Source organism: Antechinus flavipes, chromosome 3 (genome assembly GCF_016432865.1).
Source record: "Antechinus flavipes isolate AdamAnt ecotype Samford, QLD, Australia chromosome 3, AdamAnt_v2, whole genome shotgun sequence".
Lineage (NCBI taxonomy): Eukaryota > Metazoa > Chordata > Mammalia > Dasyuromorphia > Dasyuridae > Antechinus > Antechinus flavipes.
This window is the reverse complement of record NC_067400.1, coordinates 236,455,421-236,474,589: the sequence shown is the minus strand read 5'-3', so window position 1 is coordinate 236,474,589 and position 19,169 is coordinate 236,455,421. Positions and strand designations below refer to the sequence as shown.

At 34.7% G+C, this 19,169-nt stretch overlaps 1 protein-coding gene across 1 annotated transcript; it reads left to right on the top strand.

Annotated features, from left to right (window-relative positions):
• The first annotated feature begins 117 nt into the window (after positions 1–117).
• Positions 118–18,876, top strand: TXNDC9 (thioredoxin domain containing 9). Its single transcript, XM_051984719.1, has 5 exons — positions 118–1,183; positions 3,758–3,975; positions 10,076–10,194; positions 12,500–12,754; positions 14,543–18,876. The coding sequence occupies exons 2-5, from the start codon at positions 3,787–3,789 to the stop codon at positions 14,658–14,660; spliced, it is 681 nt and encodes a 226-aa protein (XP_051840679.1). The 5' UTR covers positions 118–1,183; positions 3,758–3,786; the 3' UTR covers positions 14,661–18,876.
• Positions 18,877–19,169: the final 293 nt, after the last annotated feature.

Sequence of the window (19,169 nt, the reverse complement as noted above, 5' to 3'; positions counted from 1 at the left end):
TATGAACTCACACGGCGCAGGCGCATTGCCCCCGCCACCCTGGCGTGGGGACGCAAGGCGTCTCATAGAGTTCTACGTTTAAGGAAGAGCGTCTCCAGAGTCCAGCGGGTGACGCTAGATGAAGACATCGCCCCCTATCTTTAGGAATTAGAACTGCAGGGTCTTGAGTGCCTGGAGTACTAAGTATCTTCTACTGCCGAAATCCATAAACTGTTAAATCTTTTGTGTTACTATTCTGTGATAAAGTTCATGTAATCCTCCCAAGGCAGTCCAGCCATTGCGGCTATAAAGCAAACTTCTGGACGGTTGTTACATCATTTGGAACAGAAGAAGAACTTCTGTGATCCATTTGGACTTCATTCCACTGTTTAACGTCTATAATTCTGTAATTCTGATCAGCACTAAGTTCGACATGGGGGAGCTCTAAGTTAAACACTCTGCACCAGGTACACGGTTTATGGAGCTACTCAATAAATAAAACAAAGACGAAAAGAGTTTGTCCCCACTTGGTAAAATACGTTTTCAATCTTCTCTTTTTAAGAGAAAAGATTTGGTGCTTAAAAACAAAATCCTGTGAGTCATGTGCTATTCCAATTCTCATCTGGAAAAATAAGACCAGGAAATGTGTTCAAGTAAATATATGTCATCTTTTTATGTACTTTACTATAGAAAATTCATCGAGAAACCACAGGGAAAAGATTTAATCAAATAAACGGACAACATGCCCATCTCCAGAAGACTACAATGTCCAAGATGCATTGCTTCTTCCGCCGTACCTCGTACACTAAGTGCAATAATTGGAATTCTTCGGCCCGGAAGAAAGTCAAGAATCTTGGGCTTTTGCATTAGCCATAGGAAAACACACCCGAGGCAGTTCCACCCATCTTCTCAGAAACCTAGAAACTAAAGAGATGGGGAGAGGGGAAAGGAAGGGAGTGCGGAAATGTACGCAAATGAGCGGAAGAGCGCATGCGCCGGAGACGTACACTTTCTCTCTTCTTTGGTGGTAGTCAGTTCGCGTAGAGCGTAGAAAACAACCAATGAGGACTTAGTGTTTGCAACTGGCTGGTGCCCACCCGCCGCCGCCGCCTTAGCTTCAGTCGATTCAGAAGTAGCAGTGACCTTCCACCAAGTCTTCCCCATTTCTCGGGGGAGGGGACCGCAGCAATCTCCGCGATTTCAGGTGAGGTGGGCCTGAGGCGACAATGCGAGGTTGACGATGCCTGTAAGGCGACTGTAGCATGCCTTGGAGTTCTAGGAGTAAGACTGGAAACTGGGAACGGGATGGGGAAAGGGAAGGCAAGCGGGGGATAGGCCTGGTGGGGGAGGGGCCAACCCCTCTAGTGCGCAATTGCGGACAGGGCCACGCATGCGTATTTAATGGCTTTGGAGCCAAAATGTGAGGTGGGGAGTGGAAGTTACCCTCACTTCAGCTACCCTTTTCTAGTCTTGGTAGGGTGGTTCGGTGAGTTGTGAATGGAGGAGATAAAAGAGATCTCGGAGAGGAACCCGTGGCTTCGTGGCAGTTTGTGAAGAATTCAGATCTGCTCATTTCCCAAAATATAGTCCCCACTTTTGGGAAGTAAAGAAGCCTCAGGTTATTTGAGGACATGCTAGTCCTTCGCCTTCCCCTTTACACCAAAGGCAAAAAAAAAAAAAAAAAAAAAAAAGGAAAAACAAATGGACCTTAGGGATTAGCAAAGCTGGAAGGAAAGAAAGCAGAATTGAAAACCATCTTTAATAGAAGATGAGTAGGGAAATAACAGGACTATATAGTTTTCTTTTCTTGAAAGGAAATGGGATAACAGCTCGCCCCAAAGATATTGTGACTGGGTTTTAAACTGGTACATATCAGTGCTTGTGTTATCAGTCCTAGTGACTGAACAAGAACTGAGTAACGTGCAAATCACTAATCCTACTTGTATATTTATCTGAACTAGGGTATGCTGATGATGAGGAAAAGGCAGCATTTCTCTTTCAGTGTTGTGTAGACAGCTGTTCCTGGCTGAATCAGAGAAGTTTTGTTGTATTGAGCATTTTCTATGCGCTTGCACAGGGGAAACAAAGGGAAGCAGGGGGAGGAGTGGGTTGGGTGAGGCCTTAGGAAAAGCTTCCTAGCGGAGATAAAACACCTGATCTGAACTTTGAAAGTAAGTGTTTCAACAGGGATGAGGAAAGTAGGTACTTAGGACCTTGAAGGATGAAAGTTAGAGAAAACAAGATGAGACGAAAGACATTCTAACAGTTTAGCCAGAACATAGATTCCATTAAGGGGAATAGTGTGAAAGGAATGCCAAGTCAAGAGTCTTTATTTTAACCTTAATAATGAGAACAACATTGTGTAAAGAACACTAGACTAGGATTCAGAAAACCTGAGTTTGAATCCTAGCTCTACCACTGAACTTCCTCTGTGCATATTTAGTCCCTTTGGTTTTCGGTTTTCTTGTCTACAAAATGAAAATTTTGGACTAGATCACTAAATCATCTCTTAAGTTTCCTTCTTCCTCCAAAAGTAGGACCTTAGGCTATGATCCTGAGGTTTTGGAGCAGGGAAATTACATGGTCAGACCCATGCACTTAAGGTGATTACTTTGCAGTTTTGCAGGATCACTCAGAAAGGGAATAAATAGACTAAAATCAGGGAAACAAAGTAGGAGGATATTAAAATAATTCAAGTGAAAAATATTGAGGACTTGTGGTGGCAAGGGGAGTAGAAATAAAAGAAGTAGAAGAGAGCTTGGAGAGGTGCGATTGACAGGCATTAGCATCTGAATGGAGATGATGGATGAAGGAGAGGAAAAATCTAACAATACTAAAAAGTATAACTGAAATTTTGAAACTATAAGATCACATTGTTAAAAATACCTTTTTTTGGTCTTTCAGCAAATAATCCTTTTTTGTACAGTGCCTAAAGTGAATCTCATACTGAATTCTGTTTTGTAATGAATTGTGTTACAAAATATACAGCAGCAATAATGCTTGTATTGCAGATTATCATCATAGGAAATGTTTATTTGACTGTTCTATAGCCCATTTTCATTATTCTTTTTTTCCCCTATGGATTTTTTAATTTTAATAATAGTTTTATTTTCAAAATATATGCAAAGATAGTTTTCAACATTCACCTTTGCACAACCCTGTGTTCCACATTTTTCTCCCTCCCTATTGAGGGAGGGAGTATTGGATCTTAAGTGAATTACATAAATATATGTTTTCATTGGCTTAGAAATGAAACAAATAGATTACGCTCTCTAGAAGGCTCTACCAAGCTAGAAAGGTTTCAGATCTCAATAACATATATGTCTATTGTACCTGAACTAGCCTAATTTCAGAAATTTATCACAAGATTGACCGAAGAGCAATGAATTTTGCAACCAAGGCAATTTTTATTAAGTTGAAAGCCTTCTACCAAATTGTAGAGAGATTGTGATTTATTTTGGTGGCAGTTGCATCCATGTTAATGAAATCATGCATCTTTAGATTAGCATTATTATATCTTAAATAATTAAAAGTAGACAACAAATGTCTTAGTTTATTACAGAAAAAGAAGTTGAATCAAAGCCAACTCATTTTTCTCTAATCATCTTACTTTCCACATGTGCATATTCATAGTCTAGAAAAGTAAACAAATAATCAAAATCATTATGTCAATTAATTGCATGCTGTTCAAATAATGTTCCTTACTTACATTATGAATAATCTAAGGAACATGGTGTCATCTTGGCAATATTTTAATTGTGTGTTTTTATTTCCCTAGTTATAAGGAGTGAACAGTACATTCAAAAAATGGAAGCTCATACATCTGTTGATATGTTTGCAAAAGTCCTGGAGAATCAATTGCTTCAGACAACCAATATTGTGGAACAGCAGCTGGATGCTGAGATTCAAAAACTGGATCAGATGGATGAGGATGAATTGGAGCGCCTCAAAGAAAAGAGACTTGAAGCACTAAAGAAAGCACAGCAGCAGAAACAAGTAACCTAGCTGCACTGGTTTCTGAATTACTAAACAGTATGGTCCCTTATACTACTGCAGTAGTTGCTGTTGGGCCTCGTTTTAGGGGTTAATAAATTAATGTATCCTTGCCCTTGCTTAAAATTTGTATAAAGCAAGTGTTTTTAACCTAATCAGTGTAATAATCTGAATACAGATTGAGTTTTTTCGATGAAGGCTTCAGATTAAGAACACTTTGGCAAAATAATGAACTAGCAATCAAAAGACCTAAATTCCATACATGCTTTCATTAACCCTTTTGTAATTTAACCTGCCAGACTATAAAATGGGAGAGGGGGTTTTAATTACTGAAATTTTTTTAGCAGGAATGTTTTCGAGTGAAAAAAATGACTGCAAAGTAGTTTGAGAGCTATAGAGGAAAGATTTTTAGTTATTCCCAAAATATAATATTCTGCAGAGTAATGATGCCAAACTCAAATAGAAATGGATTCCTCCTGCTGCATATTTACTTAAAAATCCACAAATTAATGTTATCATTGTTGTATTGTAGTTTTGTTTATATTGTTAAACATTTCCAAATTATATTAAGATCTGCTTCTAGTAGTATTGAGGATTACTCTGTGTAGAGTGAAGGAAGAAGACAGTATATAATAATGTTGAAAGATAAGTTTAGGACGAGGTTAAGAAGAACATTAAAAGCTTCCATGGTATCCTTTCAAAGATCTCTTTCCCCTTCTTCCCCCCCAATCCTTCTATGGACATATGGGACTTCATAGTTGTTTCTATCTTTTAGTACCTTTGTAATTTTATGTCTAAATCTTAGAAAGAGAAGTAGTTTTCATCCTCAATAGTTTTCCTTTTTCAGCCTTTTAAAAAAACAGATCATGCTCTTAAACTGAAAACATAGAGTAATGATTAAAATAAACAAATTTTTAACAAATTATGAATCACTAGATTACTATTAAGTTTCAATTGTCAACATAGTATAATTTTTTACAAAGAACATGCTTAGCAACTCTTAATAAGCTAGAAGTTTTTTTTAACTACTCTCTTTTCAGAAAAGCAAATGGTATTTTAGTTTCATTAGTATGTCTTGCCAATAAGAATTATGCAAATAAAACTTATTCTCTCTCCTCCCCACCAAAAAACTAAACAGAAAGGCTTATATTTATTGGCTCCTAGAAACAATAGGGAACCATTGTAGTTCATTTAATGGCATAGTCAAATATGTGCTTAAGAAATAAGATTTAACTGGAATGAAAGACTTGAAGCAGGAAGACTAATTAGAAACCTATTAAAATACTATAGGCAGGAAGTGATGAAAGACTGAATGGAGAGAAGGCGTTGAATGTGAAGATGTTGTGAAGGTAGAAATATCAAGACTGAGCAACTTATTGGTTATGTAGGGTGAGAGAAAGTAAAGCAAAAAGAAAGCATCAGTGATAATGCCAAGGTTATAAAGCTGAGGGACTGAAAAAATAATGGTTCCTTCATCAGAAATAGGGAAATTTGAAAGAGATAAAAGGACAAATTTTGTCTTGGATATGTTGATTTTGAGATGTCCCAGAGACATGGTTTGAAATGCCTAACAGGCAGCTGGTGATACGGAACTAAAATTTGGGGAAGAAACTAGGGTTAATGATAATTTGTTAGTAAGAGATAATAATTAAACCCATAAGAATCCAGGGCAGAGCTTTAAAAAACACCTATAGTTGGGCAGTATAATATGAATGATGAGCCAGCTAAGGAGCCAAGGAAGAAGTGGTCAGATAGGTAGAAGAACCAGAAGACATCTTATAAAAGCAAAGAGAAGAGAATATCTAAGGGGAGACAGTAGTCAGTGTTGTCAAATGCAGCAGGAGAATTCAAGAAGGTTGGGGGAAAAATAAAAATAAAAACTATGTTCTTCAGAGATCATAGATAGCTTAAAGAAATTTCAATAGAATAATGAGGTCAAGATAAATGGCAAAGGGTTGAGAACTCAATAAGAAAGAAAGATAGGGGCTATGTTTGTAAAATGGCTTTTTCTAGGTAATTTGAGAATGGAAGAAGAGATATGTAGGGCAATGGTTTGAAGGATCTAGTGAAGGTTTTTTTAAAGGTGGGTAGAAACTTGGATGTGTTTGAAGGAAGATCAGTTGGTAAGGAGAAAAGCTGAAAATTAAAAGAGAAGGGATGACAAAGGATTCAGTCTGCTGATGAAGATAAGAAAATGAGGTTCAGGGATATGTTCAAAGAACTAGCCTCAGAAAGGGTGGCCACTTCATTGTTAAAAATTAGAAGATGATGGGGGCAGCTAGGTGGCACTGGATAGAGCACCAGCCCTGAAGTCAGGAGGACCTGAGTTCAAATGTGACTTCAGACACTTAATACTTCCTAGTTGTGTGACCCTGAGCAAGTCACTTAACCCCAGTTGCCTCAGAGGGAAAAAATTTAGAAAATGATGTGAAGGGATTTTGAGATGGAATAAAAAGGGAGATGAAGGAGCTCCAATTGGATAGTCTCTGTTTTCTTAATGAAGAAGCAATTTGAGTATTTAAAAGTGGTAAGGATAACGATTGGATTTTATTTACCAAGGATAAAAATTTAAAAGGACTTAGAATTACTTAAATATGTTCACAGATCTCATCTTTCAATTGATAAAAAATATTTACACTGCTTATTATCTGTCATTATACCTATTTTCACAGGGGAAGAATATTCCTAAATATTACTTGGTGTTCAATGAGGTTAAAAGAAAGAACTGCAGGATTCATTTTTTATCAGCACCTTGGGAACATGGATGTCTATAAGATCCAACATAGAATTTGATTTTATTGACAAATGACACAAGTGAAGGGAAAGAATAGCACATATACTGGATAACAGTATTCAAAAAGACCTTAGTAGAATCTCACCATGACAAAACTGACAAAATGAAATTAATAGAGATAAATGTAGAGATAAATTGGTCAGAATACCAATTGTACAAGTACAAAATGAATAATACCTAGCCAATAAGCTATCCACACAGAATTTTTTTAAAAAAGGAATGTTAGTTGATTTAATATGAGCCAAAAATATGTTGGGGTTGCAAGAAAAAGATATGCAATCTTAGGCTGAATTAATAAAAGTATTGTGTCTAGATTGAGGAATGCAATAGTTGCATTATACTCTTATGTGGTTCAGACCCACATCTGTAATAGTGGGACCAGTTTTGGATGTCACATTTTGGTAGCAGCATTGTTAAATTGGAGTGTATTCTTAAGGAGGACAACCAGATTTGTAGGTCTAGACAAAATGTTGTAAAGAATGAAGAAACCAGGAACATTTAGCCTAGTGAGAAACAGATTTGACGAGTAGAGAATATGGAAGAGATATTTAACTTGTTTTCTTTTGAAAACAAAAGGGCCACTACCTACAGATAAAAATTAAAGATAGATTTCAACCAGGATAAGGAAGAATTTTTGCCCAACAGCTGTTTACTTCAAAGATGGCATGAAATGCCTTAATCAGTGGTAAGGGAATCTCTGGACATCATAGAGATAATAAATATGGAACTAGAAGGCTCTTCAGAGATCATCTAGTCCAACCTCATCCTCTTATGGAGGAGGGCACTGAGGCCAAAGATTACTTAACTTGCTAAGAGTCACATCACAAGCCTCAGAGACAAGTTTTAAACCCAGAGGCTATTAACTCCAGGGTCTAACAATTCTCTCTACTAGCAACATTTGATTACAAACTAAATTACATAAAGAATAATGTGGAGGGAACCCCTTTGACAGGTGGGAGTTTGAATTATTCAACCTCTAAGATTTCTTCCAAATGTTTTATATAGCTGGTCCACCTCTCCTCCTCCCCAAGAACTTGTACAAGTAAAATGATACCTGAGGCCCTGGCACTCATCAAAAAGATATATCAAAAAGATATATAAATTTCACAAATTTAATTAAACAAATTAAACTTAGCCTTTTAAAATTAACTTTTGTTTATGTCATTTTAGGGGAACTTTGGGGTAAAATTCTTCTGAGTTCAGGAACTCAACAGAAAGAGAGATATTAGTGGTTATTGACTTGCTTAAATATTAGTCTATGAATTCACATACTTAGAGTTTTCAGAAAGCTTATTTTAAAATATTCAGAGCATTATTAAATCCAAAGGATTACTGTAAACATTTTATGGGCAATTAATATCATTAAAGATAAATTTGTACCAAATAGCAAAAGATAGAAAAGATACCTTGTCAAAATTAAAAGCAAAAAAGTTCATAATTTAATTTTCATTTTTCAACATAGTCTACAAATATCTTCTAATTGCCTGCTAAGCAAGGTAAATCATAAAAGAATAAAAACACAGATCATGACCCCAAAGTATCTACATTCTATCAAAGTATACAGGAGAAAAGAGTGCTATTCTAATTAAACTTGTAAAAAGATGTAATATAAAATATAGAATGAAGACCTAGACAAGTTATTCTGTGAGAATTTGAGAATAGAGAACAATTTTAACTATGGGATAGTTGGGATACATAAAAATACAAGGAGGGAGGTAGTGTATGAACTAACCATTGAAGAACAATAAAATTCTCAAAGAAATGAAGTGGATTATCCTTGGCATGGAAAGAGAAGTAATTATATATATACCAGGCACTGTGTTAAGCACTTTTTACAAATATTTTATTTGCTCCTCACATCAACCCTATGCTATTATGATCTCCACTTTACAATTGAGGAAACTGAGACAGAAAAAGTTTAGATGACTTGCCTTACAGGGAAATGTCTGAGGCTCGATCTGAGCTCTTGAGAAAAAGCTATTGTCAATCACATGGGCAGGCAGTGGCATTCTGAATTCAGGGAATAAATTAGTGGTCCAACTTAGCTAGAAGATAGAATTTGTGAAGAAGAATATGAAGTGAAGCTAGAAAGGTAAATTGGAGAGACTTTAAATACCATATTGAAATAATATTTTATGCTCTATAATGGGGAGCCACTTGAGATTATTGAGCAAGGGAGAAACATGGGGAGATTTCTGCTTTAGGGAGATATATGAAGAAGGAAAAATTGAGTAATATGATTATAATCATTTTAAACGAGGTGTGACATAAGTAGAACGAAGAGGACAAACGTGAAAGATTTTGTAGAAGTAAGAACAGGATGTAACGATTAGATGATGATAATAACTATCATTCATATAATGTTTTAAAATTTACAAAGCAACTTAATATAAACTAAATTGCTAACACAAAAAAGATAGTAAAAGGTGGATACTACAGGGATGTCCATTCTACAAATGAAGTTGAGACTAAGAAGTTAGTGATTTAACTATAGTCACACAGATAGTATCAAAAATAGGACTTGAACCATCACTTTCCACTATGATAGGTTTCCTCTGTGGTTACAGTGATAAGAAAAATCAGTCATTGCTCCAAAATTTCAAATTTTGGGGTGATGGAGTCAATAAAAAAGTTTAGGTGAGAAAAGTGATGATTCCATTTTGATCATCTTGAGTTTGAGATACTGAATAGTAGGCTCATGTGGACATTCATGAAAATGGAGGACCAGGTGGTAGAAGGAGTAGGAGAGTAATCAGGAATGGCAGTTGACATTTTAGAATCATGTGGAGGAAAGTGACCATTGAAAATAGGAATAAATGAGATTGCCATGGACATTGTCATGGAGTAAGAGCAGGAAAAGGCTAAGGCCAAAGCTTTGGGATATAGCCACTTGTAGACGATGAGATAGATGTTGGACATCAAAAATTATTCACTTTTTGATGAAAACTGGGAGCATAGTACAAGGAGGTTAAGGACTGAGACAGGAAAAATCTTATCTAATGATAACTATCTAAATCTATCTCCTATCTAATGGAGCAGTTTGGATATCATTAACAACGTTGAGAGAGTAGTTTCATTAGGAAGATTGCCTTGAAACCAAAGAATTGGAGTCATTGAGGAAGTAGAATTGATAAGTGTAGATTACTCATTTTAGTAGAAATTTATTTTTAATTTAATTGTTCTAAAAGAAAATAATTTGCTGCAAATGATTTTAGTGATATATCAAAATTATTTTACATACTTATCTAGGACTCAACATCCCCATTTGCTGGAAATTTCAAATGTTGTTATTTACTCTTTCCAACCTAGGAATGGCTTTCAAAAGGACATGGTGAATACAGAGAAATTCCTAGTGAAAGAGAGTTTTTTCAGGAGGTCAAGGAAAGTAAAAAAGTGGTTTGCCATTTCTACAGAGATTCCACATTCAGGTAACTGAACTGATTTCTGGTGAAGGGTTTTATAATCTTAGAAAAATATAATACATAGAATGTTTAAAAGGACTTGGGAAATTTGGACTATCTGCCTCATATAAATTAACATCAGATCGTATTTTTAAAAGGTTAATTTTAGAATTTATTAACATTCATTCAAAATTGTAATAAATATTATTGGGGAAATGAGCAGTCATGTATAAATTAGTTAAATTTCTTAAATTGTCACTTCTAACAATAATCCTTACAGGTGTACTATGCAGTTTAAAACTTTTGTCAGAGGAAAAAATAATTATCTTCTTGCCCAGAGTCTTCATAGTAGTTAAGCTTCACTTGCCTGTTCTTTAGTAGAATGTCCTTGTGATTTTCCAATGAGACTCTTGTAAGTCAAGGAACTCTCTAGAAAGGAGGAACAAGATAGCTTTTTTTAGAAGGGTCTGTCAAGGCGGGGAAAAAGTACCAATGTTTGAGGGGAAAGTTGATGGCTACCTGCTTGTTAGATCTTCCTCCCACCTTCAAAAAGTCATAAGCTGTGAACCTCCAAGCTAAGATAAAACACAGAGTTGAAGATAAGACAGGGGTTCCCAAGTCTGGATTTAAGACTGGATCCTTGGAACCATTTTTCTCTCAGGTCCATTTTTAATTTACAAATACTTTCTGAAGAAGAATATGTAAACTAAAGCTTCATCGAGTAACACATAATTATCAGTTGATACTTTATCAGAATTAGTTGAAAAGTGACTGAATAGATGAAAAAATATTTGTGATTACTATATTCCAGTCATTGAATGAAAGAGAGAGGGCATATGGAATCAGAAGGGTACTTGGGAAGGGAGAAAGATTAAGGTGATACAAGAAGTGGAAAGATATCCAAAACAAATTTGCCTCACCCTTGTTGTCTACTTAAAATCATTTCTCATTTGACATTCACACAGTAGTTTGCCGACTTCATTCTGTACCTTATACCTTTTCTTAGATGTACTGCCTAAAAATTAATACCTAATTGTATAAAGTAAATACTAAAAAAATATTTTCCAAGGGAAAACTTTTAAATAGTTCCCTCCCCCATCCCTATCCCAGTACATTTAAAATGTTTGCAGGCTTTCTTTCAGGATAGTGTTTCTTCATTTAAGAGATTTTTTTTTTAAATTGGATACTTGCACACACACACACACAAACACACACACACACACACACCCATCCTCTATCTGTATTCAAGTTAAAATAATATTAAGATTAACACTTCTTTTTGTTTTCATCTCATTATTTGTCATTCACCAAAATTCTTACAAGTCAAATGCTTTTTCTGGACCATAGATGAACTCCATGTCACTGACAAAGCCTCAAGAACATTGGGACTTTAAAGATTCACAAAGTACTTAACTATGTACAAAACTAGCTTACAGGCATTTTATCTCATTCCAAAGGGTTACAACTATTTCTCTCAAGAAAAGCAGTGTCCTGACTACTTTGAAACATTTGGATTCTTTTTAAAGAACATGATTCTTGACAGCCACCTGTATTTCTAGTTACTTCCTAAATTGAGAATAATACTTTGGCAATAACAAGGTCACATAACTTAGTGCTTCTTTTTTATCTTGGTATACCCTCAACCCACAATCGTCAAAACACATGAAAGAGTAACTGTAAAACCTTAGCACCATGTCTGGAACATATTAAGCTCTATATAAATGTTAGCTGCTATTATTGTTGTTCTCATCATTTCAATCAACACTTTCAAGATCCTACTATAGAGACACACTGTCAGATCCATTTGATAGTGGATAGAGCTAAAATGATCTTGCTGATTTAATTAGAGATATTGATTATCCTTGATTCTAGTGGTATCACATACAGATTTTCATTGGCAACATTTTTTTCCTTTGGAAATTTTTAAATGGGTCCTAAATGTTCATAACTTTCTTTTCTATAGACTTGAGTATTAGTGCCTATAAGTTTCTCTCTTTGCTCCTCCCTCCTTCAATTCTTATTTCCTTCTTCAATGCTTATGAAACTCCATTTAGAAAAAAATGTTAATAGGATACAATCTGGTTTTGATTGGCCTGTTAATATGCCAGAGTTGGATATTGATAATTGATTGAAAAATATTAAAGGAAAATCTGAATTTTGAATTTCTTGAATGCCATATTTGGATTTTCTACTGCAAAGACTTATGAAATAGAAATAAAATGGTCTCTAATAAAGTCCCCACATTCTCCAATCACTATTGCTAACTCTCCTTTATATAAAAAGTGTTTGGTATATTTCATTTTTTAATTTTCATTTATATTTGGCTTTACAGATGTAAAATACTAGATAAACATTTGGCCATATTGGCCAAGAAACATTTGGAGACCAAGTTCCTGAAGCTAAATGTGGAAAAAGCACCTTTCTTGTGTGACAGACTGCATATCAAAGTTATTCCCACCTTAGCTCTGGTGAAAGATGGAAAAACGCAAGATTATGTAGTAGGTTTTACTGATCTAGGCAATACAGATGACTTCACCACAGAAACTTTAGAATGGAGACTCGGTTGTTCTGATATTATTAATTACAGGTAACTTTTTAAAATGGCTCATTTATGCCTTTGTTTATGTTTTTTGCTTTATGTTTTTGGTTGCATTTTATGATTTAGGATTATTTGGACAGAGAAAACTAGGGCTTCATTCAGGTTGTAAAAATACAAATCTTTCTAAAAAAGAAAAGTATATTTTGTAAAACCACACTTAACAAAATAAGCAGAAGAATGCCTAAGGAATGATGCAGATAGATTAAATTAAGCCAAAATAATAAAGTAATGTTTATGGATAAAATTAAATTTTGGCAAACTTTCAACTTTGATGCTTAATGTCATTTCTAAATTATTCTAATTCTTAGCTTCTTTTTAAACTGATTTCAAAACCAGTTCTGAGATTCCCCCTTTTTCAAACAAAAAAGAACTTATCTCTTTGTACAAGTCATAATATGTCACATCAGTTTTTAAGTCCCTTGCCTTGTCCACAACAACAGCAGCAGGCAAAATGTTTGAGATTGATATGTCACTATTTCTGTTCCTTGTCCCTCAAGAAGCAAAGTTCCTGGTGCATATTTGCTACATAAACTCTTTATCATTTATTCTCATTCATCACACAAGATGGTATTTTTAATAGAGAAAAAGAATCTACTTCTTCAAGAAAAATATTTTATTGCAAAGCCTCAACTCTGTAACTTTAACTGTTGAACCTGAAATTTATTCAGTCTTCCTGAGAAAGAAGCATTATTTTCCTTAAAAAAAAAAAAATATATGATTTCAATTTACCACATGCCAGGATACATTCAGCTTCCTCTTTTTTTTTTTTTTTTTTTTTTTTTTGTGGGGGAAGGGGCAAGGGGAAGCTGAGGCACTTGGGGTTAAGAGACTTGCCCAGGGTCACACAGCTAGGAAGTGTTAAGTGTCTGAGGCCAGACTTGAACTCAGGTCCTCCTGACTTCAGGGCTGGTGCTTTATCCACTACACCACCTAGCTACTACATTCAACTTCTTAAGAAAGCTTCCAATACTAAAGTTCTTCAAATTCTCAGAATTTTTTTTTTAAAGGATTTTGGATAGTTCTGTAATATATGGTAAATAAATAGAATAGTATTGAAATTAAGGAAAGGAAATAACCTGATAAAACTGTCCAAAGGTACATTAGTCAAGTGTGTCCTCAGTACTCAGGTTACTACTTACTAAGAGATAGTAAGATAACTAACTATATAGAGAAGAGTGTGAATTCTTTCTTTCCATTATGGATCATTTGGTATTGTAATGCAGAAAGTACATTTTTTACCTGCTCATTTTGTATAAAGCTAAAAATGGTTGTTTTGTAATGGGATAAAGGATAAAATTAATGTTTTCTTTATTAGAATTTTAAATTCATATTTACTTTGTAAGTAAATTTAATTGCATAGATTTAGTTTCCTAATGGGAAAAAGGATAAAATTAATGTTTTCTTTTTTATAATTATAATTTCATATTTACTCTGCAACTAAATTTAATTGCACAGCTTCATACATAGATATTTACCAGTACAATGACATTGACTACAAAAGTACAAAACAAAACGGCTTTTAAAAAAATTCACAATACAGCTTGTTATAGAACAATCTCACTTCCCAGAACACAGTATAAAACCATATTAAAACTATTAAATTGTGAATCTGTAACATATTTGTTACAGGACTAAACATCCTGTGTCTCCAGGTTATTGAGGAATTCCACTGTACTTTATGAATTTTACTAAAGATGCAATTATACCAATTTTTTGTAATAATTCATATCTAACTCATATCTTAAAAGTTCCTTTTCATATTTCTTTAATTTTTAGTGGAAATTTGATGGAGCCACCATTTCAAAGCCAAAAGAAATTTGGAACCAACTTCACAAAACTGGAAAAGAAAACCATCCGAGGAAAAATATATGATTCTGACTCTGATGATGACTAAAGCTCTGCCATAAATCTTTGTAAATCATCTTTTGTTTCTGCATACTTCAATTTTAGGAATGTTTTCTAAATCTTATTATTTTCAATACATTTGAACTTGCTGCTCATTTTCTATACAGTTTTATACAACTGAATCATGGAAAACATCTTAAATATTTTTGGTTTGGAGGTCATTTTTAGATTGAAGAAAATATCAGCTCTTTTGAATTAATAGTAGAAAGTGACTGGATTATCTCTTTATTTTTAGGATTAGAATTTATTTCCAATTGAGTTTTTCTGTCATCTCCATTTAAATATGTTTATACCATTCACTTATTAATTTAAAAAATGGCATCACAGGGAACTATTCTAGGACTAGCTTTTAACAGCATTCTTTCCTTTGTAGAGCTACATTCATGGCATTGACTAGGATCACCACTTTGCATACTTCATTTATAAAGGGTCTTTCACTTCCGGGATCAGCTGCCTAAAAACTGCCTGTTTACCAATCCTGAACACTATGTGGTAAAGTTGAATTTAACTGAAAACAAGTCAGCCATTCCAGACAATGAAAATATTGCCTTATTCAAAAGATTAGATTTTACAATTCCAGCTTTCTTTTGTAATTTTTTTAAACAAATAAATTAAAAAGTAATAAGTTATTTGATAATCAGCAAATTAAAAAAAGAAAAAATTTGGCAAGAGCACACTACCATCCAAAGAGCAGTAAATGGGATTCCCCTCAAGAACTGAAACCCTCAGAGAGCCTCTTTCACTCCTTTGGTCTCTGGACTAAAGTGAAGGGCAATGCCCAGGGCAGCTCTGCAATAATAGTATAGGCTTATACAATTCAAGAGCCACTAGGCCATCTGGCCCCAACGCCCCCCATTTAATAAATGAAAAAAACAAGTTACATAGTATGGAAAGAGGTAAGATTTGAAACTAGATCCTCTGATTTCAAATTCAATGCCCTTTCCTACTGCCTCTCAAAAAACATCTCAAATCAGTTCTTTAACATTTCTTAACATCATTAGTTGGGACTTTATTTTACCTCAGCAAGAGAAATAAAATAATCTAAATGCTAGTGTTCAGTGTCTTGGTTTTTAACATCTTTTTAGAGCAATATGTTGCTTTTCTTGTAGGAGTTTTTGGGGACCAAGTACAGTCAATTTTGTATGATTGTATTTTGAATAGGTTGTTGACAGTTTTCAAGAAGCAACTCTAAACAAGTCCAAATCTGCCCCTGGAACTCAGTCTGACACTTTTAATAAACACCTGAAATTACCCCATCATACCACAGATCGCTGTCCTATCCTGAGAGACAGATTCTCATTGGAGCCCACTGATTCCATAACCACACTTTTTTTTTTCCCTCTCCTAGTTAATGGAAAATAAATTGAGCTTTAAAAAAAGGCAAAATACTTGAAGAGTATAGTTATGTGTACCTGATAAAAGGCTTTTGGTGATTTCCCAAAAGTCAGCTTATTTTTATGAAATAAAAGGGAAAAAGTGATACAGAAATATGTAGGGCAGTGAATATAAAATGTTGACACATCCAGCTTTGTGTCAGATTTCTCTTAAAACCCAACTATCATTGCCTTAACAATATTTTAAACTATATTGTTTTCCCTTGTATACATATTCAATTGCTTTTCAAGTTCTGTTGTAGAATTATGCAACTGTTCTGTCATTGAATTATAGCTATGTCTCAATCTTGTTCTACTCTTTGGTTTTATTTCAGACAAAATCCATTTAGGAATGCCTTACTCTGCATTTTATTAGCTCTGAGTGAGTTTTATAATGTATTATACTATTATATTTCAATTGCCTTTTTTCTTTAAAAAAAAAAATTTCTTTTTTGCTAGAAATGTTTTTGGATATCCACAAAGTGAATACTCTATAACATACATCCACAAACACACAAAAATGGTGCCAAGTGGAGTGTTGTGATTTTTAAAGCTCCTAAAACTGCTCAGTCCCAAACTGCCAAAGTTATGCTTTTTTCCTTTTTTAAGTCCAGGAGCTTGTTCCCTTTCTATTATGGTCACCACACATTCTCCCACCTGAATTCTTGTCCACCAAAATATTCTAGCAGAAGAGGTGCAGATCTCTTAATTTTTTTTCCCCACTGCTGTTTTTGAAATAAGCACATGACCCTAGTCAGACTTTCTAAAAATTGTTTACTGCTGATAATTATTTTTTATCTAAACCTCTGATTTCTTCCTACTGTAAACTCCCTTAACTGAAGAAATGATATATCTGTAAAGCACTTAGCACAGTGCCTGGCACATAATAGGCGCTTAATAAATGCTTTTCCCTTCTCCCCCCTTCTGTGATGGATAGTAGTGACAGGTCTGTAGTTTATAGTCTTCATCAGAAGAGACTTCGTGACTATAGCTAGTATGTGTTAACAGTGTGATTAAGGCTGACCCCGTAGCCTTTATGTCATTCTGTCTCCCATGAAGTTTTATTATGTTTCCAATATCTTTTTGGAATGCTGCATGTCCAGATAGTTTTAATGTGAGTCATTGGAAGAGTAGTTAGATGCATAGCTGAGCCTTCAGAAATAAATTTCATGTACCTTAAGCCATACTTGTATACTTGTCAGCATTAGGTGGAGACTAGGGAGATGTGGATAACCTCAATTAAAATGGAAATTTTTAGATGGTACAGAAGAATCGATTAAAGGTCAAATATCATTCTATTGGGTTACAAATGAAAATACAGATATTTGAAAGGGATTAGGACGGAGCAACAGTAAATAAATGCCTATTTGAGATCTTAATGTGCATAAAAAGTGACTATCCATTATGTGTATATGATCCTGAGTATAGAAGTAGTTAGACCTTTAGACAAGCTCTTTTCTCAGTACTCAATGCTGGCTGTTGAGCACATGCTTCTCTTGGTTTTCCCACTTGTTAGGTCTTCTCACTCTGTTCCTGCTTTATCTTCCCTATCATGCCCCTAATTGTGCGTGATACCCCATCATTCTATCTCAGAGTCAGACTTGCACTCTGTCACTTAGAAAAGGACCTAGTCAGTTCCCATGGCTTGTACTTAATTGTTTGGATGGTGTTCATATCTCTTTATCTTTGGGGCTGTTGTTAACCATATGAGATCCTGCACTTTACAGTTCAGCCTCACTTCCCATCTTGCTGTACCCCAAACATGCCATTCATCTGTTATCTCAGCCACACATTTGTGCTGACTTGTTATCTGCTGGAAATGCACTTGCAAATTGATCAAGCACTACCCTCAACATAGTGTTTCCTCAGCTTCCACTCCCTCAGCTGTTAGTGTTCTCCCTCCAAAAAAATTTACCTTGTATTTATTTTATATGTTACATATGCAGTTATATACATGTTGTCTCCTCTGATAGACTGTAAGCTCCTTGAGAGCAGGGACTTTTATTTTTGACTTTGTATCCCCAGTGCTTAACATAGTGCCTGACAACATGGTAGGTAATTAAATGCTTATTGTTTGATCAGTCCTCAGTTTCTAAATTAAGTAATTTAAACAGAGTTTTATGACTAGTAGCCTCATCCCCTGGATCTTGTGTGCTTTGTCTTCAACTTCCACCAAGAAAGCTTTTAACTCATTTAAAAATTCAAGCCCTGTTGAAAAATATCACTTTTAAAATAGCCTTTTAGTCAGCTCATTTGCAGAGGAGATGTTGGGCTATCTTGAGCCCAAAAAGTGATGTTCTTTTTCTTGGTCCAGAAAACCACTTTCTTAAGGTTTTCTTTAATGACTTTCTACCTTCCACTTCTAATCCTACATGAATTTTTTAGAATTTTTCAGAAGAAAAAAATGCTTTACACAATAAAGATATGTTTATGTCAATATGGTAACAATAAACAATTTCTACCAGAATTCTTTATAATTCTCATAAAATCGTATCCCTGTTTGAAAGTCTGTTTCCCTGGGAGCATTTTCAAAGGTGTAGTAAAAATAGGAAAAATTCTGCACTGGGGACAGGAGAGATGGTTGGGGGAGATGATCTCTAGAATCTTTTCCAACTTTAAACTTCTGACTACCTTGTCCTGTTCTGAATTCCATTTCCAACTTGAACGCTAACAAGATTGTAACTTTGATCAAGTTCCATTATAATCAAGTTCCCTCATTTGTAAAAACAGACACACACACACACACAAAAGCAAGGGATTGAGCAAATTGACTTCCAAAAAGTGAATATAAAATTCTGTGATTTTATATACAATAAAATCAGTTTTTAATAATGTCTATGTTAAAGAACTTTATTCTACACTTGAGCTATTTCTGAATATGCTACCAATTTTAGAATCGTTTTTCACTTAGGAATTTAAAAAGTATTAACTTGGTAAAATCTCATTGGATTAAATCTGAGAAGAGGGAAGATAGTAATAGAGACTGGGTCCATGATTTTGTTGGTTTTGGGAATCTGTAGCTGAGCATATTGGCATTTCCCTACATTTTGTGGTCTTGGAGAGCTGCTTAGAGCCCTGAAAAGTTGTCTCAACCAATAAGAATTTACTGTTCCAGATATAGAGTT